The 18958-nt window shown below is 39.2% G+C and overlaps 1 protein-coding gene across 2 annotated transcripts; it reads left to right on the top strand.

Annotated features, from left to right (window-relative positions):
- Positions 1–3833: 3833 nt before the first annotated feature.
- NAE1 (NEDD8 activating enzyme E1 subunit 1) lies at positions 3834–18715 on the top strand. 2 transcript variants are annotated; one of them, XM_037409263.1, is made up of 20 exons: positions 3834–3965; positions 4900–5003; positions 5091–5151; positions 5975–6005; positions 6639–6710; positions 7007–7086; positions 8160–8269; positions 8613–8722; positions 9314–9376; positions 9647–9710; positions 10824–10915; positions 12206–12265; positions 12354–12487; positions 14104–14179; positions 14543–14582; positions 15571–15657; positions 16686–16778; positions 17202–17316; positions 17393–17442; positions 18422–18715. In XM_037409263.1, exons 1-20 carry the CDS (start codon positions 3910–3912, stop codon positions 18529–18531), a joined length of 1608 nt encoding a protein of 535 aa, XP_037265160.1. In that variant the 5' UTR covers positions 3834–3909; the 3' UTR covers positions 18532–18715. The 2 variants fall into 2 exon arrangements, with proteins under 2 accessions (XP_037265160.1, XP_037265161.1); XM_037409264.1 differs by lacking the exon at positions 3834–3965 and having other exon boundaries at positions 5091–5155.
- Positions 18716–18958: the final 243 nt, after the last annotated feature.

The raw sequence follows: 18958 nt of genomic DNA, 5'->3' as shown, positions 1-18958 counted from the left end.
TGCTGTGTTTGTAGGCAGGGAAGCCAGATGCGAAGAGAGTCAGTCAGATGCAAACAGTCAGAAAAGCTGTTCTAGACCGTGGGGAAAAGTACCAAAAAATGCCAACTTCCCAGTGAAAAGAAGAAATGGAAGAGGAGCTGCGTATGTTAAAAAAGCAGACTATAGACTGGGGGAAACTGTCTGCAAGACAGAAAGTACTGAGCAACTATTTTCAAGAGAAACTTGAAAACTGAGCCTCAGATCTTGCTGGCAGGGCACAGTGCCATTGAAGTGGCCCGACGCCTACAGGCATTTGACACCGTTCACCACTTCAGCTTTTATCTTCTCACGTTCAAAAACACATAGATGTCTGCATAGGTGGACTGCAAAGGCAGGGCACAGGGAGAACTCCCAGGCAACAAAAAACGTGCTGAGGACATGGCAGGAAAAGGGAGAATGACAGTAGCTGAGAGGAAGGGAAAAAATATCTTGAATAAGATGTTACCTATAAAGGATAGCCAGTGTGTATGTGACAGTTTAATGTGCTCCCCCATCCAAGCAGCCTTCTTTCTTTTTGAGGAAAATACTCAGTTTTCCTTAAAGCTAGGATACCACCGCTGCTTGTACAAATACCACATTATTCTGTAACTCTGATGCTTCTTGATACTGGCTGCCTCTAAGAATGGATTTTCACTGATTTTGTCCTCAAATTGTCATTTATTACTACAAAAGTTGCAGTAATAATCTAATTCTCCTCACAATTTTACTAGCTTGAATGGAGGATAATTACATCACACTCATGAACTTTTATGGAAGTGAGAAAAACAGAGTGGTAGGTGCTTAAAGGATGGATTTCTCCAATGCTGAGGCTGAGCTAAAAGTGATGTATTCATGATTTCCAGAAATTCTCACAGGCTTTGACTACATCTCAAAAGTGTCTACTTAGCAGTGAATCAGAGGAAGGCACAACCCCATCAACTACAGTGAAATGTTTCAAGCTACCTTAAAGAATAATTCTGTCTTCCCCAGCTTTCATACTCAGAGTTTTATTCCCCTCTGACAGCAATGATGAGTGAACAGAGCAGCAGCCTAGGACACATACATGGGTTCTCCTGGCCCGTCACCGTGCTGTGATACTGAACTAACAACAAACACTTCAGTTTTCCCATTCCTGTATATGGAGTAATCTTCTTTATAGTTTAATTTGAGCTCCCTTTACTAAAATTGCTATATGGGAACTAACAATTATGGTTAGAAAGCTCCAAGTAAAAATTGGAATGCCAAACAGAAGCTGAACGTACTAAGCTTTGCAGGTTTGAGGAAATTGAATTTTTGGCTCTCTAAGGCAAATCACCTCTATAACACAGATCTAGAGTCATTGGGAGGTACTCGTGCAAGGAGGTGATGTCACTTGAGAATAATGCTTTCGAGATATATTACTGCGTCACCGTAGAGGGGCAAAGTTGTATTTTAGGAGATGTAAAATAAAATGAAAAAATAGTTACTTGGCATTTGGTGTATTTGCTTAAGCAACTTGCAATTATCTTTGCTGAGCATCTTTAACAATGGCAACATGCTTTTGAACGAGGTGTCATGTGCCTTCTTGCCTTCTTTAGTGTGTATGTGTCTGATGTGTCATTGCCTAGAAACAAAAGTATGGCAGAAATACAGTTTGGGTTCAGGCCTCTCACTCTAGAGCCTCTGAAGTACAATAGGTAGGAGCAGATTAAATGTTAAAACATTCATCACTCCAGAGCTTGCCTATACCTCAGGTTCTTGAAAGAGTATCTTGTTTATCCAGGCAGCTCATCTCTCTTCTTACATTGCCATTACTAACGCTGGCAGTTTCCAAAAGGGAGTTATACCAAGGTGAGATCTGTTCTTTATGTGTGCCTTAAAATAATTTATGATGAATCCAGAAACTGCACAAAAATACTTCACAAGGTAAATATAAACAGGAGGGTGTACTGCCAACACTAAGCATTAAAAAGCAGAACCGTTCCAGATTTTATTTTTCATTTTTTAGTATTTAATTTTAAAAGTGACTGCCTACACTCGTTGATGAACAATAGAAATTTCAGATTTTATATTCTCAGATTTTTCTTTGCAAACACAAAAATGTGATGACTGTATATGGAGATTCCCAGGCATCCAGTGTGACTTCAGGAGCTGAAAGTGGTAATCCTTCTCCCACAGCTGCATAGTGAGATTCGTGAGATTTCTAAGGGCAAGAACTCCACATTTATTTCCTGGGAAACTCTTTCCGGCACAAGGAGGAGAAAAGAAAATTAAAAAAAGTGTCCCCAAGTAAAGCAGAGATTGAGAAGAAAAGGACAAAAAGGATGTGCATAAAAATAACAGACAATTTTTCAAGAGAAAAAACTTGAATCAAATATGGGCCAAGAGGGCCAAAGGGAAAGAAGGAATTTATGCAGAGCATTCTTGGGAAAGCGGGGCAGAAAAAGAATGAGGTACCAAGCTCCCCAGGAGCTTCCCAGCCTTCACATGCCATTTTTTATTACTTGTCTTTGACTTTTAAAGCTATACACAGTTGGCTGGTTTATACCAGAAACAGGGACAATATTTTGGAACTATGTCTGAACTAGTAATTCTGATAATTTATGGTTTGAAACTGTGTAATTATAGCAGATAGCAAGAACAGAACTTTTGATTTTGGTAAACGGAACATTCCTACAAATACTGCAACAGTCACTGAAATTTCAAGAGAAGGAAGGATTTACTGTGACACAGCAAACACAAGGCCTGAGAAAAATGAACTTGGGAGGAGATACTGTATATGGGAAAACAAAAGAGGAAGCACTGTATTGTATTACAAGGTCATCTGCAAGGCATAAACCACTAAATTATAATTGCACTGTCGTATACTTCATTCCAGCAGATGTACAGCAAATAAAATTTACTGAAGGGAAGCACATTAAAAGGATAACAGAGTGCCCCTCTGTGGGCTAACACATCGGCAGGAGCCGTGCACACATTTCAGGACCTCTCTTTTGTTGTTGCAGCCGAGTGCCAGAGATGTTGGTTGAAACTTTTAAAGACAGGAGAGTTTTCTCTCTTTTTTTTTTTTTGTACGCATTCATAGCGCAGTCTACATTGATCCTGTCCAGAAAGATTTTCTTAACAGGAGTACATCGGCAGAGGAGAGTTCAGATTTTATTGTCTCAGTACATAGGCACCAGAGAGTTCAGATGTTACTGTCCCAGTACCAACCAGTGCCACCCGCACCCCCGCCCCGCAGAGCAGATCTAACGGGGTCTCTCTGGGAGCAGGCCCTGCAAGGGCTGCTGCCCCGGCTCGCTGTAAAATGCTTCACAGCCGCGTACCAGCGAGCGGGCTGCGGTCAGGGAAAAGGCCCATTTGGAACAGAAATTCTGGTACCGCATTTTTAGGAACACCTCCCCGAAGGAGAGCGCACCCCCCGTCCCCGTGCTGGCGGCTCCCCAGCCCCATGTGCCGCCCAAGGCCACCAGGCCCGGCCCTGCCCGCAGCGCCTTCTCCAGCCGCCACTCTCAGCTCCGCGGGGGCTGCGTGGGCCCCTCCGCGTCCCAGGGGACCGGCCAAACCCCCCGCCGCTTCCCCCGCGCCTCGGCACCGCCCGGGACCCGCAGGAGGAGCCCGGGGTCGAGCCCCGCGGCCCGGAGGTAACGCCCGGTAGCGGCCGGGGCACCTCGGCTCTGGGGCCCGGTGCCGCCGGGGGGCCGTGCTTCAACGCGCCGTGCGGGGCGCAGCCCGCCGGCACCGAGCCGCTCCCGCAAGCCGCCCGACCCCGCGGGCGCGGCCCGGCCCTGAGGCGGCGCGGGCGGTGGGAAGGGGCGGGGTGGTGCCCTGGCCCCTCACAGGCCGGCGGCCCCCAGCGCCTGGGCCTGCCCGCGCCTGCGCAGCGCCTGGCGGCAGCGGGGCCGTGCGGCAATGGCGCAGGCGGGCAGGGCCAGCCTCAAGGAGCAGCGATACGACCGGCAGCTGAGGTAGCGCGGCTGCGGCGTGCCCGGCTGTGCGGGGCTCCGCCGTCCCGGCCGGGCGGGCAGGGGTTGCCGCGGTGCCTGTCGCCGCCTGTCGCGGCAGGCCGGGCCCGGGCCCGCGGCAGCGGCTGCCTGCTGAGGCGCCGGGCCTGCGGAGCGGGGGCCCCGCCGGGCGCTGCCCTTGGCCGCCGCGGTTGCCGCCGAGCCCCGGGCCGTGCGCTGCGGCGGGGCTGGGGCTGGGGCCGGGCCGGCCGCGTGTGGGGCTCGCCGGGTCGGGGCCGGGGTCGCTCCCCCATGCTGGCGTACGCTTGACGGTGTCGGTAGCAGCTGCCGTGGATTGCGGCTTCTGTGCGGTAACTCTCTCCGCCGCGGCTGCGGCGGGTAACGTGCCCGTCCCTGTGAAATCAGGGCCGTCTGTGACCGAGCACCGACGGGTCCCGATGTCAGCTTGAATGCTATTTTATAGATGCTTTAAATACCTGACTACACTCGTTAAGAGGCATTTCCATCTGCTTGTGCGTTTCAGTGTCTTGTATTATAAATTATAAACGATACAGGAAGGCATTATTCATAAGAACAGATGAAAAAGAGAGTGTTAAGGTTTAGGACAAAACGTGCCTAAGGAGTGTTTTGACTCCTGGTGACTTTTTTAAAAGTTAAATACATGACAACAGAGCAAGGTGCGTGCATTCATATGGCGTAAAGATGGAGAGAACAAAGCGTCAGTAAAATCGGGGGGCTCGTTAGAAACTTCGAAGTTTGCCACAGTACATCTTATTAGGGAAAACTTATACTGGTTAGTACTATTCAGCTTCTGTCAACAATGAATGGAAAGTAGCACACTAGCCTCCATTTGTAATGGTTTTCATTTCTTTCTTTGTATTGACTTTATGATGTGAAATGAAATAATTTCATAATTTTGGTTTCCATCCCCATATAGATTGTGGGGTGACCACGGACAAGAAGCGTTAGAATCTGCCCATGTTTGTGTGATAAATGCAACAGCAACAGGAACCGAAATACTCAAAAACTTAGTGCTACCAGGTAAATAGATACCTCTTCTGTATTTTCGTTGTAATGTATCTGTTAACTTCATAATGCCTAGTTGTATTAATTTTTTTTTTCTCCAAGGTATTGGTTCATTTACAATTGTCGATGGGCATCAGGTTTCTGGAGAAGATGTTGGAAATAAGTAGGTTTGTTCCTGATTTCCATTACATTTTGAGAAGTAACAGGGTTTTATAAATAGTTCCATCTCTATACTTGTTAAGAAGTCCTATAAAATACTTTTAAAAGCCTGTGTTTCTCTAAGTGTTTTGTGGTTTTGGATATTGACATATGCGGCGTGCACTTTCATGTTAGCTGCTAAATTCGACGTTTTTCTTAGTTGCTGTGTTTGTACCTTACAAGTCTATGATAATGCAAGATTTTCTTGTGTTTCAGCATGGCTACATGTGTTTTCCATTATTTTGGTGATGAAGATAATTAACTTTCCATTAGTTTATCATTGTGAAAGTGTGACTGATAACCATTTATTAGCTTTCATAGCTTTGAAAGACTGCGCAGCAGGGGAAAGGATAAGAAATTCTTTACAAACCCTGTTAAAAAAAAAAGTCTACTAATTCTAGATCACTTTCTCTTACAGTTGAGGTAGATACCTACAAAATTGGTCTACTTACAGGGGTTATATGAGGGAGAAGGATATTCCATTACATGCAGAAATTAATACTGATGAGTCCTTCGTTAGTCTAGTGAAAAAAAATCTGCTGTATGATCCTGGCTTCTAGAGGAGCTTGGTGTGTCTTACTTTGAAGGTTTGTGGCTTGGGCATTGAAGAGTTTCCTTACGAACCTAATGGTGAGGAAAACACAGCAGCAGTGAGAAGAAAAGCACAGTCCCCTTTGGTTTGTTGTGCATGAGTCAACAACATATTCTGCCCTACACAGTGTAGCTTTAATGTTGTTTTTTTTCAAACCAAAATTGACATGTAGCTTTTTTTCTTGTCTCCTTTTCAGTTTCTTTCTACAAAAAAGCCATATCGGTCAGGTAAGGTGGTAATAAATGTCACTTTAGATGTATTGAAAGCATGGAAGTATTCCATAAATAGTGAAATACAGTAGTATGAGTAATGCTAAAGACATGCATGTTTAAGTTAAAGTCGATTTACTCTGATGGAGTTCCCCATGCTTACTTTTTAGTTGCTCGTGAGAAAATAAGCTCAGTTTTGGCGAGATTGCACAAAAAAAAATGAATGCAACAGGGTTAAGAAAATTTTTGGAAGGGTGAGGTGGAAGAGCATTGAGGTTGAAGGAGTAAAGATAAGAGTAGAGAGGTAAATGGAGGGCTAATCGCAAAAAGGCATGGGTGACTCCTGGAAATTCTGCAGTAAAGCTGGAAATTAATAAATAACTGTTATATAAGTTTTGTTTTTAAAATACTATTAAAAATGGTCTCAAACAAGTGCCAGCTGTTATGGGGTTTATTTTTTCTTCAGATAAGCAGGGCTTGGAATAAAAAACCCTAGCTTATGATGAAATTGTGTTGTGTTTTTTGGGGGGGAGGTGGCAGTGGAGGTGTTTGGTTTTGTTTGGGTTTTTAGTATGTAACATATATGGTACTGTTATACTGTATAAACTACATTTCAAGTGGTTAAATGTTGTTTTGATTGTTCTGAAACAGAATCGTGCCCAGAGTGCCACTGAGCTCTTGCAAGAATTGAACAATGATGTTACTGGAAACTTTGTTGAAGAGGTTTGTTTTCCTGTGTTAGTTGTATGTTTCCTGTTATGCAACGTGATAAAAGTATGAAATAATAGCTAAGTGTTGTCTTTTTAATGTTGAAATAGCTTCATGATAAAACAGCATTGGAGGAAGGAGATCTTAAGTTATCTGCAAAAAGTCAATTGATGTACTTTAAACGTTATTTTGTAACTTCATAATTGTGTAACTTTCACTTCACACTTTATGATCAATTTTGAACAGACAATGTGTATTCAGAAATTTTCAGTGTTTCCTGACAGTTTTTTTCCCCCCCCCTTACTAATTAGAGTGCAGAAGAACTTCTGGACAATGACCCTTCCTTTTTCAGTCGGTTTAACTTAGTGGTTGCAACACAACTACCAGAAAGGTAAAGAATCATCTAAAGTTTGATTTTGTTCAGTTGTAAAAGCGGGTTTCAACTGCAGGCTATTCTTGCAGGAAAACTTGGCAAAACAGAACTCTGTCACTGTGAAGGAAAATTACGGTAAATGGCATGTTTCTATATGTTAATACATAGTTTAAAATCTGTTTCAGATCCATGTGTGACTCCCAGGTGCTGTTTCAGGTGCATTTGTCTGTCACATACTTTTTTTGTAGTGAAAATTGTTTCTGGTCCAAAATCACTGTAACAAGTATTTTTCTAATGTAAAACCTATCAGATAATAGGGTATGTGATAACTTCAGATCTTTGGAAATTTATTTTATCGTTTGTATAACTCTTTCCAATTTACATGTGTATGTAATTATATTTCCCATGTAAAGTTTGTCAAGACCAGAAGTTCTGGGGGTTGTTTGGGGTTTGTTTTTTTTTTTTTTACCTCTTGCTCATGAGAGGCCTCTTGTATGCTGCCTTCCAGTAAGAGGTGCAGATCAAGAATGACAGCTCTGAGTACTGAGAAACCTGGGGGAGAAGAACATGCTTCTGTTTCACCAGACATGCTGCCTCCACAGAAGCAAGATGTTGCTGGACGGATGATTGTTAAATCTTGCTTTTCTAAGGAAGTGGCTGTTCCTCCCCTTCCTTACAGCGGAGCTGGAGATACTGTCTCTCATAGAAATAAGAGCCAACTTGTATCTTTGAGGTGTTGATTCCCTTGCAAATAAAGTGTATTTCTTATGTGTTGTTCAAAAATCTCTCATTAGAACTGCCTCTACTGGAATTTACATTTGTGCAACACACAGATCTAATTATTTTTTTCACAACTCAAAAGAAGTTTTTTGTTTGGTATTTGGAGTGAAATATAAGTAAGCAACTGGATAAACACGTTTCTGCCCTAGTGTAAGTTCACATATAAAATTATTCGTATATGCTTAGAATTATGGTAATACTAGTTCTCTCAGCTTCTTTTTCACAAATAACTCATACAAGAGTTAATGTTATAATTAACGGTTGTCCTCTTGTACATCTGGGAAAAAATTAAAATATGTTTTTCCTTACAGTACGTTGCTGCGTTTGGCTGAACTTCTCTGGAATTTTAATGTTCCTCTGCTCGTCTGCAGGACTTATGGACTGGTTGGTTATATGAGAGTCATTATTAAAGAACATACAGGTTAGAGGGTTTTCTGAAATAAACACTTTTCTAAAAGGTTTAAAGCTTCCATATGTAATGTCAGTCTGAATTTTTTTTTTCATCTTGTGATGTATTTGATATTTAAGTCTTACATTGTTTGCAGTTCATCACCAGCAGCATTCTTTGAGGAATGCATAGTAATTATGAATTGCCACAAATAGTGAAATTTGAGATTATCCTGCTATTAAAGTTAACTTAAGCAAAACACTTATTTTGAGAATTGAGCAGTAAGCGAGAAGGTGTTACACTGTATGTGATGTATAGCTCTGATTTGAGGGCTGAACATAACACAGTGAAATACATTGTATAATTTTTTTCACAGTTATTGAATCTCATCCTGACAATACGTTAGAAGATCTGAGACTGGACAAACCATTTCCAGAATTAAGGGAACACATTCAGTCTTATGACTTGGATCATATGGACAAGAAGGTTGGTATGTGGTTTGCACTACATTCTCTAAGACAGATGCAGGCATAGAGCAGGGATGCTATGGAAGTGACTCTTGAGAGATTACTTGGGGTTTTGTGATGTCAGGTCTCACCTGAACCAGAGACAACTGTAGAATCAGTTGTGAGGTGCTATTTTTGATCTCTGCCCCAGTGTTACAGTGTGTATTTAAACCTTAAGCAAGTCAGGGCCTTGGGAGGTAGGGAATATTTTTGAATGACTTGATCTTTCATTAGACTGATTCCCCCTCACTCCCTCTTTAATTTTTATTTTTATGATTACCTACTTATGCAGAACTTTGCAGTGTGGGTATTTGTGCACAGCATAAGTTCCACTCCAGAAAAATACTGGAGAACTTGGCTGAGACACCCTTTTTTTAAAGTAAAAGAATAATACTTTAATGGTTTGTGTTGTAGTTAGAGAATGTTCTTTCTGAATCAAAATCTGGAACATGTTCTGTGTCTTCAGAATAGTGGAAGGGATGTTAGGAGACATTTAAAATAGGTTTTTAATTTGTTTCCTGTTTTTATCTTTTCTCAACTTGACAAAGATTTCTCTGCTGTTCAATTACAGGACCATAGTCACACTCCATGGATTGTGATTGTAGCCAAGTATCTAACAAAATGGTTCAACGAGGTATGTTGCAAAACTGGATAAGTCACCTGTCTATTGTTGTTATTATTGTTGTTGTTGTTCTTATTATTGATGTCTTTTCTAAACTAGGTGGTTGTTTTGGCACTGTGTAACAAAGATAACAAGGTAGAATCATTAAAAAAAACCCAACTAATTGAAATACAAGTGAATGTATGCGAACAATGACAGACTCCTAGAGTTCAGCAGTCTGAACACAATGAGGTTAGTAGTAGGTATTTTAAAGAAAAAATCTTTTTGTGTTTTTCAATTCAGAAAAGTGAGCAGTTGCCTAAGACTTACAAAGAAAAAGAAGCCTTCAGACAGCTGATACGGCAAGGTAATATATGGCCTAGGGGTCACCTGCTCATACTGGCAGAAATATATAAGGCAATACCTGAAAAATAATCAGAAGTTCTCTTGGGGTTAATTTATGAAAAATCTGCTGGCCTATGCAGTATGATTCTTCTGCTAAATGCTTGTTTTATACAGGTGGATCTTAAGAACGCAAACTTGCTTATAAATGCAGTTTGGCATTGTTTCATACTGTTTGCTGTTGAAGATCAGGAGTGTGTTTTGATGTGGGTGGGAGGAAAGGCCTTAAGAGAAAATCCTGTAGAAGATGTTGGTAATTAACATGGAAAATGTGATAGAGGAAACCAGGTGGCTTTTGACACTGGAATTATTATTAACTGCAAGTTGGTTGGGCAGTTGACTCGCCAAACTGCAGGTTATTGCATCTCTGAATGACCAGTCGAGAGAGACAGATTATGTAGCTACTGAATACACTATAACCAGTGTGTGAACAGATGTCATTGGTGCAAGTGTTTTAATCTAATTTTGCAGGTGCTGAAATTGACGTATTTCTAGATCTTACAAATGCATCTGTCTTAAATATTTGACTTGTAGAATAAAAACATTAACTAAATTTTTGATATTTTGTCACTTCACGTTGGCATATGTGCAAATTGCTGGGTGGTTTTGTCATCCTTATCCCCAGGCTGGGCCATGGAAACGTTCTGATCTCTAGTAATTACCTTTGCTTAAATCAGGTTTTTAGTAGAGTCCATTCCTTGGTCTGGCATGCTGTGTGGGTTCACAAGTATTTGAAAAATTTAAGGAAAAAAACCCCAACACATTATTGGGAAAGGGGAAGAGAATTGAACTGCCTTTTTATTTCCATCTACGTTAGTTTAGTTATTGTTAAATTTTATTATCTCTCACACACAAACTGGTATTTTTGAGACAAGTAACTGCTATTAAACATCACAGGAGAATGAATTATATGCAGAATCTACTGCTAAAACTAACTATGTATACATCTTACTGGTAATTCGGTTCTTTGCTGATTAGCTTTAATGCCACAAAAACACGCAGAGCCAGTCTGTTCTCTTGGTAAGACATAAATAAGATGTAATTCAGGGAATTGCATGTTGAATTTCTTTTCAATAAGGTATCCTAAAGAATGAAAATGGGACCCCAGAAGATGAGGAAAACTTTGAAGAAGCTATAAAGAATGTGAACACAGCATTAAATACAACAGAGGTAAAATAAACATTTATATGATAAAACTAAAGAAATTTCAACTGCTTTGTGTTTTTTTCAGATCATATTATGCACTTCTAGGACAGGAATTCCATTTGCAACATCTATTTTTAGGTAAAGCAGGATTAGTACAATTTTTAAATGAAATAATGTGAAGTAATACAGGACTAGAAATTCTAGAAATCAGAATTGACCTGGCAATTCTTTTTATTTCCTCACTCATGCAAGGAAGTTACTTTTCCTTCTTGAAGACTTGAGTTCAAGTATAGAGTGAGTCAGTAACCAGAGTTCATTAGTAGTTCATTCCTGTCTTAGACTTTTGCAGTTTAGCCTGTAAAAGAAAATCTGTTAAGTGCTTGGTACAGTTACAAAGAATTGGCAGTCACTGATGTGGATGATGATAGACTGAAATACATTGCCGAGCGACCTGGAAAGCATTTGTGGAAATTGTGCCATATTAAAGCTGGTTGCTTCAATAAATACAGTATTTATTCTATATAGAAATCAAGGGCTGCAAGGGACCTCTGACTCAGCAAATTCACTACTTACCTCTTGAAGAAACATGTTAAATTCCTTTTGTAAACTGATCAAGCTTAAAAACATAAAAATTGACGTTTTCATTGTTTTAAATAATACTGAAGTAGTAACTCATGATTTAGAATTGAGCTCTGATTTCCTTCATCTCTCATCCATGGTAAATTGTAAAAGCTGCATGGGGTAAAAGCACATTCTGTGATTCTTTCTAGATTACTTTTCATTTTCATTTGAACTGTGCTGATCCTTGCTTGGATTGTCATGTTAAATCTCCCAAGGAAGCAGCAGGTAAAACTTGGTGCTGTCCTCTCAGCTACTACAAGCTGTGACCCCGGATATTAAGGAGTGGTTTCAGTTTCTGTGCCAGGGTGAACTGCAGCAGTTAAGGAGTCAAAACACTTTACTTTTGCAGCCCCTTTTCACTTCCCCAGCCTTTTTGCTCCTCTGCCTCTAGCAGATAGGATGGGTAGCTGGGACTGGTAGTACCTTTTGCTGATGCTTGCTACCAGGTTTTTTTTTTAAATCTTTAAGGTGAGATTTTGTTTGTAACATTCATCTTGATCAGAAGCATGTGCCTTGTTCTCAGGCAGTGCTACTATTTGAAATGTGTCTGAGAAGCACTATGTAAGATTCAGAGAATATTTTGGCATGAATTTGATGTCACTTGCAGTTGGCTCACCTATGTAATGAGTGTTGAGATAATTCAAGAAATTGGAAGTCAAGTAAATAAACAACCCAATCCATTTTTTTTCGTAGATTCCGAGGTGTATTGAAGAGATTTTTAATGATGATTGCTGCATAAAACTCACAGAGCAGGTAATGAATTAATTAAATTAAGACTTAAATGTAGAAAAAGCATCATGAGTAACATTTGTGTACATAACTGTGTCTCATGCATTTGCAGTCACCCTCTTTCTGGATTTTGGCTCGAGCTGTAAAGGAATTTGTGGCAAACGAGGGGCAAGGAAGCCTGCCTGTCCGGGGCACTATTCCTGATATGATAGCAGACTCCAGTAGATTTATCAAATTGCAAAATGTGTAAGTATAAAATTTTTTTCCTTTAATAGTTACTAATGATAGTAAGTAGTGATGACTTCACACCTCACAAAGTGCATGGATTCCTGTATTTAAAAAAAAAAGTGTGTATGTGGGGCTGGAGTGAGACGAGGTGTGGGAAGCACAGCAGCCTGGCACTATCTGCTGTCTGTATAGGTGTTATTTGCCGTTTGGAACCAGGGCCTAAGCCTTCAGTGCATCCCAGTTTCCTAAGGTTGGCTAGTAAGTGACTACTTTTCTTAGTTCCAGGTCCAGTAAAGGCTTTCCTGTAGGTACATCCCATAGCCCAGCTGCTGCTGTCCAAAGCAGATTGTTGCTTAAAGACAACCTTGTGTTTTTTCTCCTCAATATATATGTCAACCTGGGTACAGGAATTGTAGTTTACTAGTTACTTCCTTCAAAGGGCATTCATTAGAATTGAGTGCTTGGTAGGTAAGGAAGGGCAGAGTCTTTGTGGGGGAACATGAACTGCAAATTCTGAACAGCATCAGTGCGGATCAAGATTTTAGGGAGACCATCTCTGAATGCGTGTATCCTCAACATAAACTTACTGTTCCTGTGCATCCTGGACATGATGCAAACTGCTGGGGCAAAAAGACTGTCTTACAGTGTTACCACAGCTTCTTCACAGTTGATTGCTTCATCCTCCTTTTTTTTATAATCTTTAGTGAAGCATTATCTTTCAGAAGACTCTAAATCTGTCTGTGCAGTTGTCCTGTTCAATTGTTTAAGTAAGAAAGTATTATTTCTAACATATTTTGATCGTTTCTTCATAGATTGAGACACAGCCTCTACTAGAAAAAGGATTTTGTGCCTTAATAGTATTTACTAATTAAAATGGAATCTGTAATTTTAGAGATGCATTCCTCAGAACTGTGACAAATAGCATTAAAAAGATGGATATAAAGAATCTAAACCTGTTACATGTCTAAAATAATTGATTGCTATTGCTTCATGGAAGTTGCTTTGTATAACGACAGTAAAGCCAAGAATTTGTGTTGTTGTTTTGCTACATGAAACCATAATTGCTTGGATTTGCAGATACTCTAGCCTGCAAATCTGAATTCTGTAAGCATTAGTCCTGAATTTACAAATCATTACATACTTAAGTTCTCAATTCCAATAAGCATTACAGGTTTTACTTTGCAGATAAAACAGTTGCAGTCCTTAAAGTGAGCTCTTAAATAGAATTTTATTAAATACTCTGTTGTTGAGGTGTTTGCATTGTCATAGTTATTAACAGAACTAATATGCTATGGCTAAAAATAGAAAAATACAGAAATTAATAAAAGAAACCCAATGAAGGGCATACAGCTGTTTTACTGAAACTACTTAATATTCTTCCTCTGACTGTAGTAATATTAATTGTAATTTTAAATGGTTTCTAGAAAACTGTTCAGCATGTAGTTTTTAAGCCACACGTTTAATGAACAGCTCAGCCATGCCAAAATATCATACAGAGAGGTAATAAGAGGTAGCTCACATCCGTTCATGTGCCTTGTATTTTATTTTCATAATACAAAATAAAAAGAATTATCTTCACTGTGAGGTCAATGGCTTTATACTCTAATTATTAAGACTTATTTTATTATTAACAGATACCGTGAAAAAGCAAAGAAGGATATCGCTGCTGTTGGTAACCATGCTGCTAAATTGTTACAATCCCTAGGCAAGGTAATTACAAATGTTCGGCCATTCTGACAGGTTACAAATATTTTTTTCCCTGACATTCTGTACAGAAATAAGTCGCAGGAGACAGATATGAAAAGAGAAGGCTTAATTACCTCATTGTTTTCAAAAGGCTTAAGTAAGTTCTAATGAAATTTAATATCTGTAGTCTGTTTTATTTATCACTTCTGGTTTGGCCATATAAAATTAAGACATAAGACATACAGGGATGTATAATTTGCAGTTTAAGATAACTAGTTGTTCTTGTAAAAAAAAAAAAGCTATTTAGCAATTAATATATTAGTATCTCTGGAAATATAAATTCTCTGGTCATTGTATGTACTGGAATGAGTATATTCTCTCTTTTAGGCACCTGAGTCTATTTCAGAGAGAGAATTAAAATTGCTTTGTGAGTATGCTTGGATTCTGTTGCTGTGTTTATGCAAATGATCAAATAATACAAAACTTTTGAATTATAATGTTATTAGTAACTTGGTATTTGAATTTTTTGAGTGTTTAGCAGTTGCATCCCTCATCTTTAGTGTAAGTAACATATGTTCAGCATCTCTCAGTAGTGAGGCCATAAAAGTTGGCTTTTAAAAGATACGATGTTTTTTCAGGTCCAAACAACAGGTAGCAGTTGTCCTCCACTTTTGCAGGCTCTGAAAACTTCTGGTAGTCTGAAAAGGTAAAACAGGGATGCAGTGAGCAGTATTGTTGATGGCATTTTAGGTTATGTCTGTTCTGGATATGTGTACGTGTCCACACAGCAGCCTAGATGAGCATCCATCTCATGATTATCCATCCATGAGCAACTGGAAAATTGTTCTGTAAGCGCGTAGCCAAGAGCATGCTGCCTCCCTGTTGACATATCATATGCTGGGAGTTTTGAGAACCTCGCAGTTGCTCGTACCCGAGTGCTAGGTCATAGCAGCTGCACATCGGATTGTTTCATAGCGATGATACTGAAGAAGAACCTTCTCGTGCTCATAGCTGTACTGTTAGAATGTTAATTGCGAATATGCGGGGCAGTGGTAGATGTCACGGAGAGAACCCATGTTCATTTGCAGCATGGAAGAGGCAAACATGAAGTTGATGGCAGTGATTGATGAATTACTATAGGAGAGCTAAACATGTGAGCTGTTACATTAACATGGCAGATATGTTTAGATTCTAGAAGTAAAGCGGCATGAAGTATTTCACTAAAATACTTGTGATCATAGACCTAAATGTAGTTTAATTGATTTTATGACTCCAGGCCACTGAAAGAAACAGAAAAGTGTTAAATGAAATTATAATTTCAGTCTTTCATGTTTAACACATCAGAGATACAAGTGTTTAGTAATTTGTGACGCATTCAAGTAGGTAATGTTCTCCTTTCTGCATCCTCTGCTTAGGCAGCAACTCAGCTTTTCTCAGAGTAGTGCGATGTAGATCTCTATCTGAAGAATATGGTTTAAACACCTTTAACAAGGATGAAATCAGTAAGTACTTTTTTGGCACCTACTTTAATTGCATTTTCAGCTTGAAATGGTTTTGTTATCACAAAGAATTGTATATTACACGTGCTGTTTCATTATGCAGTTTTATAATTTGGTGTCAACTAGAAGTATGGGTTTTTTGAAGTCTAGAATGTTGAAATCAGTTTGATTTTGAAGGTTCAAGAATGGCATTAGAGATTGCATGTTTTGGGTTTTTTTGTCATTGCAGATTTTATTCTTGATAGCACATGATAAAACACAGCTTTCTTCAAATTTCTCTTTTTCTGTACCTCAGTTGTTTCTGACAGAGCTGGAAAGGTGCTTCCACCTGACTAAAGATATGAGAATAACTGTATTGGTCCCTGTCAGCTTATCTTTTCAGTATGCGAACTAGCAAACTAGTTACTTAATACTGCATTTTATTTTTTGAACCTGCATATATTAAAAACTTTAAAAGTTGGAAATACTTTTTATCATGATTTTTTAAATTAAGCTTATACATTTTGTCCAAAACTTTCAGAGGACTTGCATATACAAAGTGTATGCATTTTGCTTACGCGTACATTTTGTAATATTTATAACTTAAGTGAAAGCGCCTTGAACTAATTGGTAATATGCAATGTGATTTAAGTAGTTAGACTACTGAGCTGTATGTTAAGGGATTTAAGACCTGTTTTATAATTGCAGTTGTTAGTTAAATACATGAAGCATATGTTTCAAATCCCAAAATTACAAGTAAGGGATATCCCATTTGATGTTGTAACAGCTGTCACAGTTGAAACGTGAATATCTTTACTGAAGTTTATATCAAATACATATGGTATGGTTTTGTCATATACTCTCGAGTCAAAATTGTGTATCTGGCAGTCGGCTCGCTGAGATCCTCAGCTGCAGGTTGTTTCCATTCAGACTTCTTTTTACTGCAGATTTTACAGTTCAATCACATGGAAAATACTTGATTTCAAGTAATACAAAACCTTTCTTTTCCCGTTTCATCTGTACTAGCTAACCAGTTCTCTTGCTGTTTGCAGTTTCTCGTATGGATAACCCAGACAGTGAAGTAGTGCTGTACTTGATGCTACGGGCTGTAGATAGATTTTACAAGCAGCATGGTAGATATCCAGGTATGTTAATACCAGAGTTACTTCATGTCATCAAAAGAAATATGAAGATCCAATACTTACTATAATACTAGCTATAAGCTACAAATATGGCATTAGTTGTAGTTTTGTTTCCATATTAATGTGACTAGAAGAATGTGAGAATTAAAGCAAGATTTTTTTCTGTGTGGGAACTTAGGAAGTCTGAATTTATACCACTGAAATGGGTTCCATGGGTTATAAATCTGTTCAGCTATGCAGTAATTTGTCGTTACAATGAGTACCAACAACAGAATACTCAATTATTGTTATTACTGTAGTATTAATACTCCAGTATAGTAATCAACATAGAAACTTTTCAGAAAAATAAAATATGCTGCTATTTAAACCCATTAACTTTGAATATGAGTTACAGTTCTGTGATGAAACAGGTAACTTATTTTCCAGGTGTCTACAACTATCAGGTAGAAGATGATATTGGAAAACTAAAATCATGCCTTACTGGTTTCTTACAAGAACATGGGTTGTCTGTAGTGGTGAAAGATGACTATGTTCATGAGTTGTAAGTATTGTATCTTAAGGGTCGACTTTGTGGGTAAAACTGACCTGAAAGTACTAATTGTTACTTTGCTGTCCAGTTGTCGCTATGGAGCTGCTGAGCCACATGCTATTGCTGCCTTCATGGGAGGTAAGAATGCCACTGTATTTCTGAGGTCCACACAAACCAACCAACCTGCTGTAGTACATACTTGAGTCGGAAGCTCCGCTGTTAATTACTTTGTATTGTCAGAGCAGAGACTGTAATCACAGACTGTAGTCAAAGAATTAGAACAAAATCCTCCCACTTCATACTCCAGATGTGACGTATAGAAAAAGACACAGCAGGGGTTTAAAGTCAGTAAAAGAAACCAGATAAACTTAAATCTCAGCAGATCAATTCTAGTAGCTTAAAAATGTGTTTAAAAATAAAATGCTTGGAAGGCTTTGTGTTAATCCTTTAAATTAACACAATATATGTATGTTAAGTATCTATTAAATATAGATTGCTTACCTTAATTCAACCTGCAGGTATTACCAAAACTGAGTTCATTTTAATGGATGCTCAAAATTGATATATCAGTTAACTTATGGTATTTGGCTTCATATGGTGCTGAAGATAATTATGTACTAAATACTCCATGGATGTAGGTATCTTTTCCTGATTAAGTGAAAAATTGTATGTGCAGTGCATTAGAAAAATATGTGAAGATAACTGTTAAAGAAATAACAGAATATTTCATGCTACAGCAGAACACAAAGGGATCACAGTCAACTGACCCTTCAGTTCATTTAACTGTACATGGTGGTTGTTTTTTTTAATTGAACTTCTCTGTTTCATTCGGAGAATTCACAACTTGCATGGGTCTGTCTGCTCACATTTTTACTCTGTGTGTGTACACATACACACAGAGAGGAAGTATATACAGCACAGTGTATGTAAAGCTGACCTTTGGAGTAGCAGCTTTCTGAGCCTGTTGTATACTTAGGAGGAAAAAATGCCTTTCACTACTTCTAGGAGTTGTATCAGGTGCTTCCAAATTAATTTGTGTCAAGATAAATAAGTCTTTTACTGTTTTTTTAAATACGATGTGCTAACTAACTTCTGGTTTGTCTCTCTTTTTTTACAGGAGCAGCTGCACAGGAGGTTATAAAAGTCATTACAGGGCAGTTTGTAATTTTTAATAACACCTACATTTACAGTGGGATGTCACAGACATCAGCAACTTTCCAGCTTTAGGTTAATGATGTTGTGTTTGTTGCCACCAGGTGCTGCTGCTGTGTTCTGTATATACTGTGGTATTCTGCCACTGACGGGACTGTTCTGTATTGCCTGCGAATTAAAGTTCCTTTCTTTGTAACAACTTTATCTTTTTTTTTTTCTTTTTTTCCTGAGGACAAATAAAATAATACCAAATCCTGAATATTTTAAATCTAGAATTTTCTGATTCACCTTGAAAATTAAAAAGCAGCCGCAGCTGCTTGTGGGCAGGGTAAGTTGCATTTACACATGAGTTTTCTTGGTTTGCAGCAGGGCTGAGTGTGTTCCCTCAAAGCTGCCCTTCAGCTGGCGGGGGGGACGCACACGGGGGGAAAATGGCGCCTGCCAGGCGGCGGTCTGAGGAGGTAAAGTGAGGAGGACTCGGGAGAGCTGCCCGGGCTTTTAG

Source organism: Falco rusticolus, chromosome 15 (genome assembly GCF_015220075.1).
Source record: "Falco rusticolus isolate bFalRus1 chromosome 15, bFalRus1.pri, whole genome shotgun sequence".
NCBI lineage: Eukaryota > Metazoa > Chordata > Aves > Falconiformes > Falconidae > Falco > Falco rusticolus.
Note: the sequence above shows the minus strand (reverse complement) of the source record. Positions and strands in the feature narration are given on the sequence as shown.

What these genes read in the sequence shown, in the direction of transcription:
- NAE1 (XM_037409263.1), top strand. Translation starts at nt 3,910, where the DNA reads ATGGCGCAGGCGGGCAGGGCCAGCCTCAAGGAGCAGCGATACGACCGG. An exon ending in CAGACAGCTGATACGGCAAG is followed by an intron (nt 9,711 to 10,823) that starts GTAATATATGGC and finishes CTTTTCAATAAG; the next exon opens with GTATCCTAAAGAATGAAAAT. An exon ending in CAGCATTAAATACAACAGAG is followed by an intron (nt 10,916 to 12,205) that starts GTAAAATAAACA and finishes TTTTTTTCGTAG; the next exon opens with ATTCCGAGGTGTATTGAAGA.